The 15,550-nt window shown below is 36.3% G+C and overlaps 3 protein-coding genes and 1 pseudogene across 11 annotated transcripts; 2 read left to right on the top strand and 2 right to left on the bottom strand.

Annotated features, from left to right (window-relative positions):
- Nucleotides 1–1,284: 1,284 nt before the first annotated feature.
- Nucleotides 1,285–2,095, bottom strand: LOC104789190 (putative F-box/kelch-repeat protein At2g29860 pseudogene; annotated as a pseudogene).
- A 1,052-nt stretch (nt 2,096–3,147) lies between these two features.
- Nucleotides 3,148–9,418, top strand: LOC104786682 (villin-1). Of its 3 annotated transcripts, XM_010512130.3 has the most exons (22): nt 3,223–3,497; nt 3,984–4,058; nt 4,157–4,256; nt 4,361–4,429; nt 4,544–4,777; nt 5,023–5,200; nt 5,291–5,423; nt 5,568–5,733; nt 5,894–6,044; nt 6,143–6,231; nt 6,302–6,457; nt 6,556–6,624; nt 6,717–6,923; nt 7,029–7,157; nt 7,286–7,433; nt 7,558–7,568; nt 7,668–7,808; nt 8,017–8,142; nt 8,286–8,348; nt 8,526–8,751; nt 8,938–9,104; nt 9,190–9,418. In XM_010512130.3, the coding sequence occupies exons 2-22, from the start codon at nt 4,003–4,005 to the stop codon at nt 9,301–9,303; spliced, it is 2,733 nt and encodes a 910-aa protein (XP_010510432.1). In that variant the 5' UTR covers nt 3,223–3,497; nt 3,984–4,002; the 3' UTR covers nt 9,304–9,418. The 3 variants fall into 3 exon arrangements, with proteins under 3 accessions (XP_087306143.1, XP_010510432.1, XP_087306142.1); XM_087450017.1 differs by lacking the exon at nt 7,558–7,568 and having other exon boundaries at nt 3,148–3,497; nt 7,660–7,808; XM_087450016.1 differs by lacking the exon at nt 7,558–7,568 and having other exon boundaries at nt 7,286–7,439; nt 7,660–7,808.
- A 147-nt stretch (nt 9,419–9,565) lies between these two features.
- Nucleotides 9,566–11,020, top strand: LOC104786681 (presenilin-like protein At2g29900). The gene has a single exon (XM_010512126.3). The coding sequence runs from the start codon at nt 9,722–9,724 to the stop codon at nt 10,940–10,942; it is 1,221 nt and encodes a 406-aa protein (XP_010510428.1). The 5' UTR covers nt 9,566–9,721; the 3' UTR covers nt 10,943–11,020.
- A 351-nt stretch (nt 11,021–11,371) lies between these two features.
- Nucleotides 11,372–14,926, bottom strand: LOC104786680 (F-box/LRR-repeat protein At2g29930-like). 7 transcript variants are annotated; one of them, XM_087450011.1, is made up of 4 exons: nt 14,099–14,926; nt 13,907–14,047; nt 13,680–13,820; nt 13,197–13,566 (listed from the first exon to the last, which is right to left on the bottom strand). In XM_087450011.1, exons 1-4 carry the CDS (start codon nt 14,906–14,908, stop codon nt 13,240–13,242), a joined length of 1,419 nt encoding a protein of 472 aa, XP_087306137.1. In that variant the 5' UTR covers nt 14,909–14,926; the 3' UTR covers nt 13,197–13,239. The 7 variants fall into 7 exon arrangements, with proteins under 7 accessions (XP_087306141.1, XP_087306137.1, XP_087306138.1 ...); XM_087450012.1 differs by having other exon boundaries at nt 13,907–14,038; XM_087450013.1 differs by having other exon boundaries at nt 13,907–14,029.
- Between the last annotated feature and the right edge of the window lie 624 nt (nt 14,927–15,550).

Below are 15,550 nucleotides of genomic sequence, written 5' to 3'. Positions count from 1 at the left end.
TGAGAGGATCCTGAAGGTGCTGCAGACACAGAGTCGGCTGGTGGAACAGAGACTGAGCTTGGAGGAGGTTTTGGTGAACTAACTGATTTACTAGAACTCCGTCAATTTTGTATTTGTTAGACCTTGTGAACCAGAATCACGATCGTACCAAGATCAAACAATGTAGTTTCAAAATGTCCGTGAGAGGATTATATCGTCTTGATCAGTTGTTTTGAAAGCAAGATTACAGCCAGGTTAACAATCAGATTTGTCTTGCTTTTACATTGCTCTCATATACTTGAAGCACAGTGAGTATTTTTAAATTGATATATAGCAAAGTATCATACAGACGATATTATCTTCTCTTTTTGTATATATGATCTATATATATAGATAACTTCAGCCTTCATCAGGACTTTGTACTTCTATTGTTAAAGCATAACCACCGGTAAACTAAACCACTGTGTTCATCTACATCTCTATACCAAGATTTCAAATTGCTCATTTAGTAGAAGCAGATTAGGTTTCATTAGTGTATAAACTACTCTGGTTTCTTACAAAAAAAGTAGTTATATAACTAAAAGCAAACCGGAAGTAGTTAGTGAAAAAAGAAAACCCAAAATAAAGATGCATTCCAAGAAGTCAGTCTCGTAAGTATTTTATTTGGTATAAAGGCTAAAACAGTGGCCGACATACACATTGTGAACAAAGATTAAGAAGGACCAGTTACTTTCCAATGTGTCAATTCACACTTTCTGAGTCACTTTGCTTCATACTTGCTCCCGTGTATCAACAAGCTGCTCAAACTTCACCTGCAAGTATATGAAAGCTTAACTAAAACTTGAGGCTCAAGAAAATGTCTGAAACATAACAAATCATCACAGAAACATACCTGCAAAGTACTGCAAGAAACCATGCACCACGATTTGAATCATCAAACCGTAACAGTTAGACAAATCTCAATGCAAGCCGAATGCAGGTCGTCTGTATACACAAGCGAGGTCGATTCCACATTCCCCCAAATCTGACCTCCTTGACGTGTTTCCAACGCAATCTCTACACAAAAAACATCATGTACTCTCCCGTGATAGCCGCCCAAAATCAACAACTTGCCACCAAAATTCACCATCTTAGACCAATGATGATAACTGTGCATAGGCAAATCAGAAGTGGATACGCCCATCAGAGGTCTCCAAACCAACTCATTCGGATAGTATACCACTATTGGATGTCCAAGAGAAAGCGTAAGATCAAAGCAATACAACAAATCTCTAACCGCACAAGAAAATGGGCGCCAAAGTCTCTTTAGTTGACTTTCAAGTCCCCATGACTGCCATAGACCTTGACTTGGTTCGTAAGACAAACAACTCAGATGATCCAAAATGAAGATTCTCCCCTGCATCACCACAGACGTACCAAATATTCCATTCGCACTAGCATCGTTAGGGCATTGACTAGGAACAGTCTCCCAAACCTCAGTCGTCACATCGAACACTTCGATCCAATCATCATCACGTTTCTTGCGACCACCGATTACATAAATCTTTCCGTCGATCACTCCGGCGGCTGCATCGAAACGAGCCCTTTGCATATTTGGGAGATAACGCCACGTATTGAATCTGCAATCGATGACAATCGCAACCGGTAAGGGTTGCAAAAAGCCGACGTAACCACCCACTGCGTAAATCTTGTGTCCGATTGTGACGGCAGCAGAACCAGGAAACGTGGGAGGATATGAAGAATACATTCTGATAAATCGTGAAGACATGTTGCTACGATGAAGAATGAACCAGCGTCGGGTATCAAGTGCTGGGAGCGAGATCAAGGCATAAAGAACCGACTCGGTGACACCGTGGTGCAAGCGAGATAGGAAGAGCTGTTGCGAAGCGATTAGTCGACGAAAGGCTCTGCATACGTGAGATAGCTTCAGGTGATAACATCTCGGCACGCGTGCGATGATGATCTCCATGATACCTTTAGGAAGTTGTTGAGGAACAGGAGCAAGATTCACTTCTACTTCTTGAGGATTCTCGTTTTGATTCACTTCTTCTTCTTGAGGATTCTTGTTTGGATCACCGCCATTGGAGCCGCCGGGAAGTTCAGAGATTACAACCATCGCTGTGTGTGTGACGTTAGCAGCAACGAATTAACTGAAAGTGATGAGACTAATTCAATTTTTTTCTTTCTACAATAATGTTGTTGTTGTGTATAGTATTTATATTAATGACGTTTAGTTTTTTTTTTTAATTCCAAAAAAAGATAATTTGTTATTAAATCATTTTTCTTCTTCTTAATTAATCAAAGCACTTCCAATTGTTGATATAAAATTTCTTATTTTTGTTTTCAACTATATTAGCAAAGGTGTTTTTTTTTTTCTTCAAATTTTTTCTTGTAAGACTGGTATCTAATTTTTTGGTATTTTTATTTAGAAATAAATTCAGCAATGGAAAAACAGAAAAAAAAAAAATTAAGCCAAACGTCACTCAAGTACTGTTTCTCACATTTTGTTTTTTTTTTTTTGTTGATTTTACTTAAATTAGAAACCATGCTTCATCTTTCAAATGGCAAATGACATATTCACCAATTGGAATTGCTTTGAATAATTAATGATTGATTCTGAGAGAACATTTTCCTAATTTGAATATTCGATTCTAAGGATGATGGCAGATTAATAATTCCAGTTTTCTCAATAGAACTCTTTACTCTATTGCATTACAATGTCGATATATAGTAGTCGGTTCGTTAAACAAAAGATACTCTCAACTAAGCAAAATAGCAACATCGAAACTATAGTATGGGAATATCTTTTCTAGAATATTAACTTATGCAGATAAGATACTAATTAATAAGTTGTTTAAATAAAAAATGCTAGCTGTTTGACAAAAAAAAAAAAAAAAAAATGCTAGCTAGTTAACTTGTTATTATTGCCAACGTCCTAAAGATAGTCACACAAAGTCAATATCGTTTTTGCCGTGTGGGGAATAACCAAAAATTTTTTGATACACACAGTATAATATAATACATAATGTTTTTAGTAAGTACATTAATTTTGGTTGATTGTTTTTTCAATTTATATAAATTTCTTTCCAATGCAATTATGGATATAAATTTTGTACTTATGTATCAAATTAATATTAAGATATAAATCTATGTAAAAGGATTTCTCATATAGATAATAATGATAAAATCATTCACACAAAGAAAAAAGAAAAAAAAGGAGAAGTCTGACAAAAAAAAGGCGCCTTTTTTTTTTTTGTTTCTTTGAAATTGGACCCATATATGTATGCTACTGTTTGCAGATCAAAAGCAAAAAGAAAAAAAGAAAAAAAAAAATTATTTCTTCATCCGTTTTTGGGTTTTGGCCACTCTCTCCGTCTCTCGTCGTCCTTTATTGATTTTTTTTTTTTCTGCGAAACTCCTTCCTCTCTCTTTCTCTCTCTCACTCTTCAGTTTTTTTTTTGTTCTTCTTCTTCGCTACAGAATCAGGACGATCGGATCGAATCGATGTTTTGATCTCTGTAAGTATTCTCAGTTGATTCCGAGTAATTGTTGTGGTTCTTCCTTTTTTTCCTGTGTGTGTTTCTTTGTTTGTTGCGTTTCAAATTCCATCTTCGAATTGTTTTTTCGGAGATTTTAGGCGGTTTGCTTTTGTTATAGCGTTCTTATTATTATTCTGGGTTATGATTTTTGTTAGTACTGTACAGTCTCGAAAGCTGTATGGATCTTCCGACTAATTTTTGAATTGTTGTTGCGGAAAAGTTGTTGTTTTCTCTCTGGATGATTAATTATTTTAAATCTGAGAAGACTACACAAATTATATTAAAAAAAAAAAAAAAAAAGCGTAAATGCGAAATTTAAATCTGGGAACAACATTGTTTGTTGGTGGATTTGAATGTTTCCTACTCTCTCTCTCTCTCTCTCTCTCTCTCCTCTTTTTGATTTTGATTAAAACTAAAGCGTTACTGTTGTTGTTTTTGTTGGATTTTGTTTTTTTTTTTTTACAGAGACGATGAAAAAACAAAAATGTTTAGGCTAAGCAAAGACATTGATTCATCATTCCAAGGTGTTGGAACTAAAAGGTATGTATGGCTTTATTTATTAGATTAGATCCATCATAGACATTTTTATTTTTGTTTCTCTTTATGTTTAAACCTTGTTTGTTTGGGGGGGGTTTTAGTGGCTTGGAGATTTGGTGCGTTTATAATAACCAGCTCGTTTCTATCCCAAAGTCTTCTTTTGGAAAATTCCACTCTGGAAATGCATACCTTGTTCTCAGAGTAAGTAAAGCTGTTTCTTTCACATTCGTGTGACAAGTATATAATTTTGAACCAGTTCTTTTAGGGTAAGCTGTTTCTAACTTTCTATCATGTTGTGTGTGTAGACGGTTTTGCCTAAGGTCGGATCTCCCCAGTATGAAATTCACTATTGGCTAGGAAATGATGCAAATGAGGTTTTTTTTGTTTTGCTTATCTCTGAAATAGCCATCCTCACATTTTTCTTGATTTTAATGGTCTACATTGTATATGACAACTAAAATTGGTGTTTTCCCTTTTATTATCTGAAGGTGGACTCAGTTTTGGCATCTGACAAAGCACTAGAGTTAGATGCAGCACTTGGATGTTGTACAGTGCAATACCGTGAAGTTCAAGGTCAAGAGACAGAGAAGTTTCTCTCTTACTTCAAACCTTGTATTATACCTGTTGAAGGCAAGTATTCTCCAAAAACTGGGTTGGTTGGCGAGACGTACCAAGTCACCTTGCTAAGCTGCAAGGGAGATCATGTTGTTCGTGTTAAAGAGGTAATATGTCTTTGAAGAGAGTCCTGTCCGGTGCATAGTTTATGACGTATCTTATTTATTAATTTGTGTGGACTTGTTATGCTGTATGAGCCTTAACCTGTTTATGCCTGGATAGAGTTGCAGGGTGGGAAATATAGCGAAAACATTTGATGGATTCCCTTTTAAGTTTCTTTTGTTCGAGTCTAGTGTATATTCATTTAATCTGACTTTGATTGTTTTCCCTTGATTTGAATCTACTACATAAGGTGCCTTTTCTTCGGTCATCACTGAACCATGATGATGTGTTCATTCTCGATACTGCATCAAAAGTTTTTCTCTTTGCTGGTTGCAACTCAAGCACTCAGGAAAAAGCTAAATCCCTTGAGGTTGTGCAATATATAAAGGATAACAAGCATGACGGAAGATGTGAGGTGGCCACTATTGGTAAGATTTTTCTCAATTTCAGCTCCTTCTTTGATCGAAAGGACTGAAATAAAAGCAATAACTAATAACTTCTCTGTTTTTTTTTTGTAGAGGATGGAAAATTTTCAGGTGATTCAGATGCTGGTGAATTCTGGTCTTTCTTTGGTGGTTATGCGCCCATTCCCAAGCTTTCATCTTCTACCACCCAAGAACAGACTCAGACTACATGTGCAGAATTGTTCTGGTGAGATGTGGTTTATACACTCGCAACAGTTTTGTTCTTTTTAACATATTGCTGTAATAGCAAAAATTTCTGTGCTTTGAGGAGCTGCTGAGTGCTGGCAAAGACAGACCATTATTAATCAACTAAGAAATCTTTCATGAACAGGATAGATACCCGGGGAAATCTACATCCAACTGGAACAGGTTCTCTGGACAAAGATATGCTTGAAAAGAACAAATGCTACATGCTGGACTGTTACAGTGAAGTATTCGTTTGGATGGGACGAAACACATCACTTACAGAAAGGAAGACATCCATCTCATCCTCAGAAGTAAGTACTACTATTGGTAATATAACATGATTGATATGGAAGCACATTTGTATATGACTCTGGAGTCTTAATCTGTCGCTTCACCTGTGTTTCTCTTAGTTTCTGCCAGAGCATCTGAAAGTCCATTCTTAAAATATGATTTAATTTTGCTGTGCTCTAGGAATTTCTAAGAAAGGAGGGACGCTCAACTAGCACAAGTTTAGTACTTTTAACGGAAGGACTAGAAAATGCTAAATTCAGGTCATTTTTCAATACGTGGCCTCAAATTGTGGAGTCTAGCCTTTACAATGAGGGGCGAGAAAAAGTGGCAGGTCTGTTTCATATTGCTCTGGTTCTTAGAAAATGATACAAAAGTTGCTTAAGAAAACTACTGACATCAGATACTAAAATCACAAACACTTTTATGTAGCGATGTTCAAACAGAAGGGATATGATGTTGATGAGCTTCCTGATGAAGAAGATGAACCTCCCTATGCGAACTGCAGGGGCACTCTGAAGGTACTTCATACCAAAACTGTCACATATCTGACCATATGCTTGATTAATGGGATTCTTTAACTAATTTCAGGTTTGGCGTGTAGATGGTGATGAGGTATCGCTTCTCTCCATTCCGGACCAGACAAAGCTATTCAACGGCGATTGCTATATTGTGCACTATAAATATGATTATAATGAAAGAACAGAACATCTATTATATGTATGGATAGGTTGTGAAAGCATACAGGTACGCAGGCTGTAGTCTTTGCTTTTTTTTTTTTTTGTCAATCATTTGTGAGTTGTTCCACTATGAAACTTCATTATGTTTCTTTAACTTCACTGCAGGAAGATAGAGCTGATGCCATAACCAATGCTAGTGCCATTGTTGGTTCAATAAAGGGTGAATCTGTACTGGTTAGTTCCTAGCTCATTTGTTTGCTTTCCTTTTCCTTTTGGCTCAACACTGTAAACCTACTGACCTGTTTCATTCAACATTCTTCATCCAGTGTCATATACATCAGGGAAGCGAACCTTCTCGTTTTTTCCCAATGTTCCAGTCGCTGGTTGTTTTTAAGGGCGGTTTGAGTAGACGGTACAAAACGTTTCTAGCAGAGAAGGCAGACAAAGTGGAAGAAAATAATGAGAACAAGGCTTCTCTTTTCCGTGTTCAAGGAACAAGCCCAAGGAACATGCAAGCAATCCAAGTTGATCGAGTGGGTTCTTTAGTACTTTCTGCATTTCTGATTTGTTAAGGTACATTTCGTAATTTCTTTGGCCATTCACTTATTATTAATCAAATGAAAGTTGCCCCCACGCAGGTAGCAACCTCCTTGAACTCATCCTACTCCTACATTTTACAATATGGAACTTCTGCCTTCACTTGGATTGGAAAACTTTCATCAGAATCTGATCATGATGTTCTTGACAGAATGCTATATTTCCTTGATGTAAGTAACTTTAGCTCTCAGTTGCTGTATACTAAGTCCATGCCATACATTTATTCTGGTTTATTAGGGTTATGCTCAGTATTACTAGCAACAAGCCGACAAGTCTATTTCTTCGTTTCCATCTGCAGACATCTTGTCAACCCGTATACATCAGGGAAGGAAATGAACCAGATACATTTTGGGATTTGCTTGGCGGGAAGTCAGAGTACCCCAAAGAAAAGGAAATGAGAAAACAAATAGAAGAACCACATTTATTTACATGTTCATGCAGTTCAGGTAATGGTAAACATCTTTCAATTTTCTTTCTATCATCTTACATTATTGTTAGTTCTGCCATGGTTCAGCTATAAATTATGCCTAACGTACAACTGGTCCTTGACTTTGGCTCTCTTCTGTTCAGATGTACTCAAGGTACAATTCATATGTGTATTGATGCTATCTTTTTAAGTTTATTAGAGATCAGCTGGGAATACTCTTATCTTATACCCACTCTGTGCGTGAGATTTTCAGGTGAAAGAAATATATAATTTTGTGCAAGACGATTTAACTACTGAAGATGTATTACTGTTGGACTGCCAAAGTGAAGTATATGTTTGGATTGGATTAAACTCAAACATAAAGTCGAAGCAAGAAGCTCTTACTCTTGGTTTGGTAATTTTGCTCTTTATTTGGCCTTCCAAGTGCTATATTTGCTGTTTTTTGGTGGAACTGCAGCATAGACATTATTAAGCAGAGTTAGGCTGATACTTGGTAGAAATGGGATCAAACATCACATGCTTTGATTATTTCCATACTCGGTATTATGAAATATGGCTTCCTTTTTAATATTTTTTAGTCCATCCTACTTGTGAGATTGCAGAAATTCCTAGAGATGGATATTATGGAAGAAGGTTTAACCGTGAGGACTCCTGTATATGTTATCACAGAAGGCCATGAGCCACCATTTTTCACCCGTTTCTTTGAGTGGGTTCCTGAAAAGGCGAACGTAAGATATCTCTTCCCATCTTGATTGAGGTCACCTCAAACAGAGCGTTAGGATATTCCAAAATGTTTTGATAGCATTCTACTGAGTTTCAAAATTTGGGTTTTTGTGTACTTCCACTAATAATATGCATGGAAACATTGCAGATGCAAGGTAATTCATTTGAAAGGAAGCTTGCTAGTCTGAAAGGAAAGAAGACAATCACTAAGGTAAGTCACAGTCAAAAGAACTTGTTTACTTGAGATATGTTACAGTAATGACCTACAAAGCCAATGGACTTCTTGGAATGCAAGAGTAGTCCGACGTTTTTATTGTTATGATCGTAAACAAGCAAAATATAAGAAAGAAAATGTGTTTTGAAGTAGCTACAACATTTGTGCCTTCAGAGATCTAGTGGAAGCCCGTGGAGATCACGCTCGAAGGATAATGCATCACGTGATTTACCAAGTCGACCTGTGAGTTCAAACGGATCAGAGCGAGGAGTATCACCTTGCTCCAGCGAAAAGCTTTCGAGCTTGAGCTCTTCAGAAGACAGGACAAGCAGCAGTAACTCAACTCCAGTTGTTAAAAAGCTTTTCTCAGAATCTCTTTCAGTGGATCCTTCTAGTGATGGTAAGGTTTCATATGTCAACCTCTTCATTGAAGTTCTTAGTTATATGACTCGTAACTCGTAAGTATCAGAAGAGTATCACACAGCTTCGAGATCACTCAATTGATGAAGGCAGTGCAGAAACAATTTCTGATGATTGCACTTAAGTTTGTCTCTAGAATCTAATATCAAAGCAATTTCTGATGCAGGATTGACGAGACAAGAGTCAAGCTCCAACTCAGACATTTCTAAAGAGAATCCACTCAATGGAATCAATCTCGATCTCAGTAGTCTAGAGTCACTTGCATATTCATATGAACAGCTTAGAGTCGATTCTCAGGCGCCAGTGAAAGATATAGATGCAACAAGAAGAGAGGTAAACCCTGCAATTCCATATAGAAAGTTTAGTTCTACTATTATTTACAAACACATGAACACTTCAATGCAATTGTATCTCTCAGGCGTACTTAACAGAGAAAGAGTTCGAAGAGAGATTCGGAATGGCGAAATCTGACTTCTATGCACTTCCAAAATGGAAACAGAATAAACTCAAAATATCTCTTCATCTTTTCTAACAAGCCCTCACCATAGAAGTAAGATCTTTGGAGCAACGTTGTCTTTTTGGGTTTTTACTAAAAATGTAAACTGTAATGTTTTGGTTTATTTTCAATGACCTCTGATTTGATACAACATCACAATACCAAACAAAGAGACACCTAAATAATATTGAGTAAAACTTTTAAAAGATAATAACAATGGCTATGAACTTTGTAAATTCTAATTCCTCATGGACTTCACAGTTAAAACTTAAAAGTCATACTGCAACCAAACGACGTCGTATTGTGGAGTGGCCTGAAGAAGCTCAGACAAAAAAAAAAAAAAAGAAAAAACTGAAAAAGGTTCGCCCTTTAGCTTCTTCTTCGTCTGAGCCTTCATAATCCTCATCGAATTCGTCAATTTGACTTGCCAAAAGCTGAAACCTTTGGGTACCCAATGGATCGAAACCAAAGACCCAGAAGCATTATAGATTCATTAGGCGAAGAACTCATCGCAATCCTCACACCTGTCTCGATTTGTATGTTCACCGTTGTTCTTCTAGTCTGTATCCTAAACTCCGACCCTTCTTCTTCCTCCTCCGCATCTTTCTCCTCCATCGCTACCGCAGCTTACTCCGAGAGCGATTCAGATTCCTCATGGGACAAATTCGTAGGTGCCTTTCTGAATTCACTCGTCTTCGTCGCTGCAATCACCGTTGCAACGTTCGTTCTCGTCCTTCTCTTTTACCTCAGATGTGTTAAATTCTTGAAATTTTACATGGGTTTCTCAGCTTTCATCGTTTTAGCGAACTTAGGTGGAGAAATCTTAGTTTTGTTGATCGATCGTTTTAGATTCCCGATTGATTGCATCACGTTTCTGATACTTTTATTCAATTTCTCCGTCGTTGGTGTCTTCGCTGTGTTCATGTCCAAGTTTTCGATTTTGGTCACTCAAGGCTACTTGGTTTGGATTGGTGTTTTGGTTGCTTACTTCTTCACGTTATTGCCTGAGTGGACTACTTGGGTTCTTCTAGTAGCTTTGGCACTTTATGACATTGCTGCTGTGCTTTTACCTGTTGGTCCGTTACGTCTTCTTGTGGAAATGGCTATATCTAGAGACGAAGATATCCCGGCTTTGGTTTACGAAGCACGCCCTGTGATTCGAAATGATTCACGTTTGGTTCAGAGGAGAGTTTGGAGAGAGCGGAGATCAGGCCAGAATGATAACGATGACGTTGAGAACAGGACTAATCGAAATGAAGTAGTAAGGGTGGTTAGATCAGCAGAAGTAGATGAAGAACATGTAGGTTCGAGTGAAAGAGCAGAGATATATGTGCCTTTGATTGATCGAAGACCTGATCAGGCTGAGAATTCAGAGACGTTTCTTGAAGGGATTGGGTTGGGATCATCAGGTGCTATCAAGTTAGGACTTGGGGATTTCATCTTCTATAGTGTTTTGGTTGGAAGAGCTGCGATGTATGATCTGATGACGGTTTACGCTTGTTACTTGGCGATCATAGCCGGTTTGGGGATCACGTTGATGCTATTGTCTGTGTATCAGAAGGCTTTACCAGCTCTTCCTGTATCGATCATGTTAGGAGTTGTGTTTTACTTTTTGGCGCGGTTATTACTTGAAGTTTTTGTTGTGCAATGTTCTTCAAACCTTGTCATGTTTTAAAAAGGGTGCTTTTGATGTAAACTTGTAAGTACAGCTTCATTTGTTTCGTCAAAATAATAGTGTTGGTTTTGATTGATTTATCATTGAACTATGAACCTATGGTAGTGTGCTCCTCCTCGACATGAGTAACCAAGTTTTTTCTGCGACTGTTGCAACCCCGAGGACTAAGGAAGAGTTTGTGGAAGAAGAAGAGGTTTTGGATCATTGGACAGAGTGTTCATTGGGACGGACATGTGTGAAATGTTTAACCATAAATAGTGTTCTTCTTCTACTACTACTACTGCGTGTAACTTGGTGCATCAGACCCTGATATCAAAAGGAATAATCATGTACGATTATGTTTAAAGGATACGGCAGAAACAAATGCATGTACAATAATAACGTAGCAACTAGATAGAATTGTGTTGATACCGTTGATGACTTAGGTTTCTAGGTTTGGAGAGTTGTTGAAGAGAAGAGGCAACACTGGCCAGCCTCTCTTTTTGTCACTCTCAAAAAACAAAGTGACAAAGATTGTGAAACACCGCCATTGATTTACAGCAACAGTAGACACCTAAATTTATTGTCACAACCAAGTGACCAACGCAAAATAAGTCTTTGCAAGCTAGAATGCACTTCAAATTGAAACAATAAAAAGAAGAAGACTTTGCAACACAATTTTTTCCTCAATTTTTATATTATTTTTAATCCAAAATACAACAAGCAAAAAATACAAAATCTGCATGCTAAGAACATCTTCAATGTTTGTCTCTGTATATTATTCTAAAAGGAATATTTCAAATATAGAGATCTCTTAGTAAAAAGTAAAAACAGTGTAGAGGTTTATTGAGGGCGTTTGCAAAAAGACCTTTTTTACTATATTTTTTTTTCAAAAATATCCTCTCTTGTTATATATTTTCAATAATATACAAAATAACTAAGCTCTAAACCATAAACTCCAAATATTAAACTCTATCCCCTCCCAAAACTATATCCTAAATGTAAAATAAAGATCCCAAACCTAAAAAATATGCTATAAGTTAATTTAACTCATTGTAATTGTGTTAAACTATAAGTTAACACATTGTAATTGTGTAAAGGAGAGAGAAAATGAAAATGACAAAAAAGTATTTTTATAGGGGTATCTACAAAAGGGTATTTATAACAATTTCTCTTGATATTTTTTGTTTTATAAACCTTGAAATATTAGTAATATTTTTATCTTTTATAGAGTTTAAATATTATTATTATTTTAAATTTTTATAAACCTTTAATATTACAGATTTGTTTTAAACTTCTTATAAACCTTAAATATTAATGTTATTTTAAATTACAAAGTAAATATTATAGAAATTCCCCACAATACCACAATTTCAGTATTTTTCCAAAAATACCACTTCAGTTTTTTTCTAAAGATACAACAAAAATTTTATTTTTCAAAAACATAAACACAAAAAAAAATATTTTTCATTGGATAGAATTTTTTTTAGGTTTGGGTTGACAAATTTGGATTTATGGTGTAGTTTTTAGGGGGTAAGGTTTAGTTATTTATCTGAGTTGTTGCTTCTGTATCAAAAGTACAAACTATTGATAAACTCACTTCATTCTCTTTGACATATAGTTGTTGCTTCTGTATCAAAAGTACAAACTATATATTGATAGTATTTTGAATCTTTGATCATGATATATACTAGTAAGTTGAAGATAAGGAAATTTTTCTACCTAATTCAAATATTTATAAGTATATGATTCTTTCATTTTCATTTGAATTTATATTTAAATTATTATGTAATAAATTTAATTAATAAAAATTTTGATTTTTTCTGCATATGATGTAATTCAAATATTAAAAAAAACACCCGAATGTGGGACCCATATTTTAAAAAAATCTTTATCTTATAGTAAAATCTTACCTATAGCTGATTTTGAAATTTTGGTGACTAATATTAAATGCATTAGCATTCAATGGTAATTGTTTTCAAAATGATGATTTATTTGTGAAAAAATACTGCAAAAATACTAATTTAGATAAACAAAGTAGAAGGATGCATCAATTAAGATGGCAGTGCTCTTCAGAATTAGGCAGATAATTTTCTTTTATTTTCATAATGACAAAGACTTTAAAGTTAAATATTAAAAAAAAAAAACAAAGATTAATCTTAAATTCAGAATCATGTCTCTCATCAGTGACCACTTTCTCTTTATTCTTTTCCTAAATATATAACGAATTACTGATTAATTATATATCCTAGCATAAAAAACGTTTATCTTCTGAAGTATTTTTTTTGGCATGCTAATGATCAATTTCTAAGAGAAAATCAGAAGAAATGGATCTGACAGTTTGATGAAACTCTAGGAAGCTTCATAACAGCATTAGTGATCCTCTGGTACTTGTTATTACCATAGCTGTCTTGTCGGCGATTCACTTTAACACCAACTTTGACAGTTTCAAGACATTTCAAATTTGCCAAGAAATACCTCATCTGTTTCAGCTCTCTAAGAGTTCCTCGATACCCTGAAATATGTAGTATTTTCACTTGACATGTCGATAAACAGCATCCTCCCTCTTCCATCTTCTTCCTCCTCTTAGGGATATTGCAAGGGCAGGCGTCCCCGCACATATTTGTAACTTGGTGCACAAGACCCTGAAAAGGTATATTAAAGCAAAGAAAAGAATAAGCAAATTCATGTACAATAAAAATATTCTCGCAAAGAAAGAGAATTATATGTTGCGTTGATCGAACGAAATTGATGATACCTCGATGGCTAAAGTTTCTAGGTTTGGAGAGTTGTTGAGGAGGAGTGGCACCACTTGCCAGCCTATATCTTTGTGACTCTCAAAAGATAGAGTATGGAGGTTGTAAAACATCGGCATTGTATCACAGCACAAGTGAAACACCTGGATTATAAATACAAAAATGAGACTTTTCAGTTTTCACTTCAAAATTGAAACAATGAATAGAAATAGGAAGAAAACTGACTGACCTCAAGAGTGTCATAAGATAAGTGAAGCGTTTTAACATTGCTTATCCCTGAAAGCAGATCTGTAACATCACCAAAAATATCATCATCCTGGTCGCTCTCATCATCCTCGTCGCTCTCATCGTCCTCGTCGCTCTCATCATCCTCGTCGCTCTCATCATCTTGTTCGCTCTCGTTTCTCTCGTCCTCCTTTACCCATGATCGAATGTTGAGTCTAGCTTCTTCAAGGGAACACAAATCAACCTCATATTTCTCCGCGACAAAACTAGAATAGTCAAGGAACACAAGGCTGGGTGTCTCAAACAAACAACTCTCGTAAGCAACCTCACGGTAATCGGGGAAACTGTGAAAGATGGTCAGTCGTTTGAGGGAAGGAGCACTAGACACGACCCCACTCCAATCCGGGGGATCGTAATCGCCTTTATTGTGTAGGGATAATTCCTCAAGCACAGGGCAACCGGAGATGAAATCCTCATACGTGAAGTCCGTATAGTCATCTGAAAACTCCACTTGAACTAGAGAAAGTGTTTTGAGCGCAGGGAAAAACACGCCTCCAGGAGGGAGACGACCGTCAAGAGAAAACCCATCACATATTGTGAGCTTAACCAATGTGTTGCTCGTGAAGAACTCAGTGTCTATACGATGATCAACGGTCTTCAAGTGAAGTTCCAAGAAGCCGCGCTCCAGGACAGTGCGAATCCAATTGTCCACCCGAGCATCTTCATGCTGAAAGTTACAGTTGAGAGAGAATCTCTTGACGGTGGGGGAATTGCTTAAGAGTGCAAGTGTTCTGTCCACAAAATCACAGAAGTATCGATAGTTACCACTTGCGTCATTCAAATCAAGGTTGTCTACAAGCGCAAGCAGGTTCCTCCACCTCTTTGACAGAACCGCTGTGCAAGCAGCACGATTTGTCCAAAGCAATGACAAGATTTTGCCAAGAATCTCATCGGGTAAACAGCTAATCAAATCTCTAGAACCCATATCTACTCTTTTAGCAGACATATATAGATTATGGTTATAAAGAACCTATCAATAACAAAAAAAAAAATCGATTTAGGGTTAGGGTTACAATAACCCTAGACAAAAAAAAAATCAACAGAATTGAAGGAAAATATCAAATAAGATTCCACCAAAAATCTAGGTCAAACATGCAAGCTTAACTTAAGACGATATGTAGATTACGGTCAGAGATATATAGTAGAAGTAAAAACTTACGATTGGAAAAGGAAACCAAACGAGGAATCCGAAAGCACGAGGAGGCTAACAGGAGGATCGAAGATGAAGTTTTGAGAGAGACGAAGAGCGAGAGAACGCAGCTATTTATACGTAATCAGATTCCTTTTTCTACAAGGCAAAGCCCTAAAAAAGATCAAAATTCCACGTCGACTCTGTATGGCCAACTGTTTTCGTCGAATATCCATCGTCGTCCTCAGCTGCCCCTTGGGGTTTTCGTAAGTTCTCTTTGATAATAAAGAGCACTGATTGATTTGTTTTAAAACCCCAACGTAGCGGAAGGAGAAAAAGGGATTATACATTTTCTTTTTGTAGAAAGTAAAAACTAAAAAATATTGCTTTTTTCATAATGGGTTTTATATATAATAAGTGTGCATGAGGCGAAATAATACAAATTAAAGCCCACCAAAA

The sequence above is a fragment of the Camelina sativa genome, chromosome 5, assembly GCF_030686135.1.
Source record: "Camelina sativa cultivar CO46 ecotype springtype chromosome 5, ASM3068613v1".
Lineage (NCBI taxonomy): Eukaryota > Viridiplantae > Streptophyta > Magnoliopsida > Brassicales > Brassicaceae > Camelina > Camelina sativa.
The sequence above is the reverse complement of the archived record's forward strand: the minus strand, read 5'-3'. Positions and strand labels throughout refer to the sequence as shown.

Excerpts from the sequence above, each read along its gene's own strand:
- LOC104786680 (XM_087450010.1), bottom strand. The coding sequence starts at position 14,908 with ATGTCTGCTAAAAGAGTAGATATGGGTTCTAGAGATTTGATTAGCTGT. Across the intron at positions 13,821-13,906 it reads TATCTTATGACACTCTTGAG|GTGTTTCACTTGTGCTGTGA; the intron begins GTCAGTCAGTTT and ends TTTATAATCCAG. Across the intron at positions 13,567-13,679 it reads TAGAAACTTTAGCCATCGAG|GGTCTTGTGCACCAAGTTAC; the intron begins GTATCATCAATT and ends ATACCTTTTCAG.
- LOC104786681 (XM_010512126.3), top strand. The coding sequence starts at position 9,722 with ATGGATCGAAACCAAAGACCCAGAAGCATTATAGATTCATTAGGCGAA.
- LOC104786682 (XM_087450016.1), top strand. The coding sequence starts at position 4,003 with ATGTTTAGGCTAAGCAAAGACATTGATTCATCATTCCAAGGTGTTGGA. Across the intron at positions 5,424-5,567 it reads ACATGTGCAGAATTGTTCTG|GATAGATACCCGGGGAAATC; the intron begins GTGAGATGTGGT and ends TTTCATGAACAG. Across the intron at positions 6,232-6,301 it reads ACTGCAGGGGCACTCTGAAG|GTTTGGCGTGTAGATGGTGA; the intron begins GTACTTCATACC and ends AACTAATTTCAG.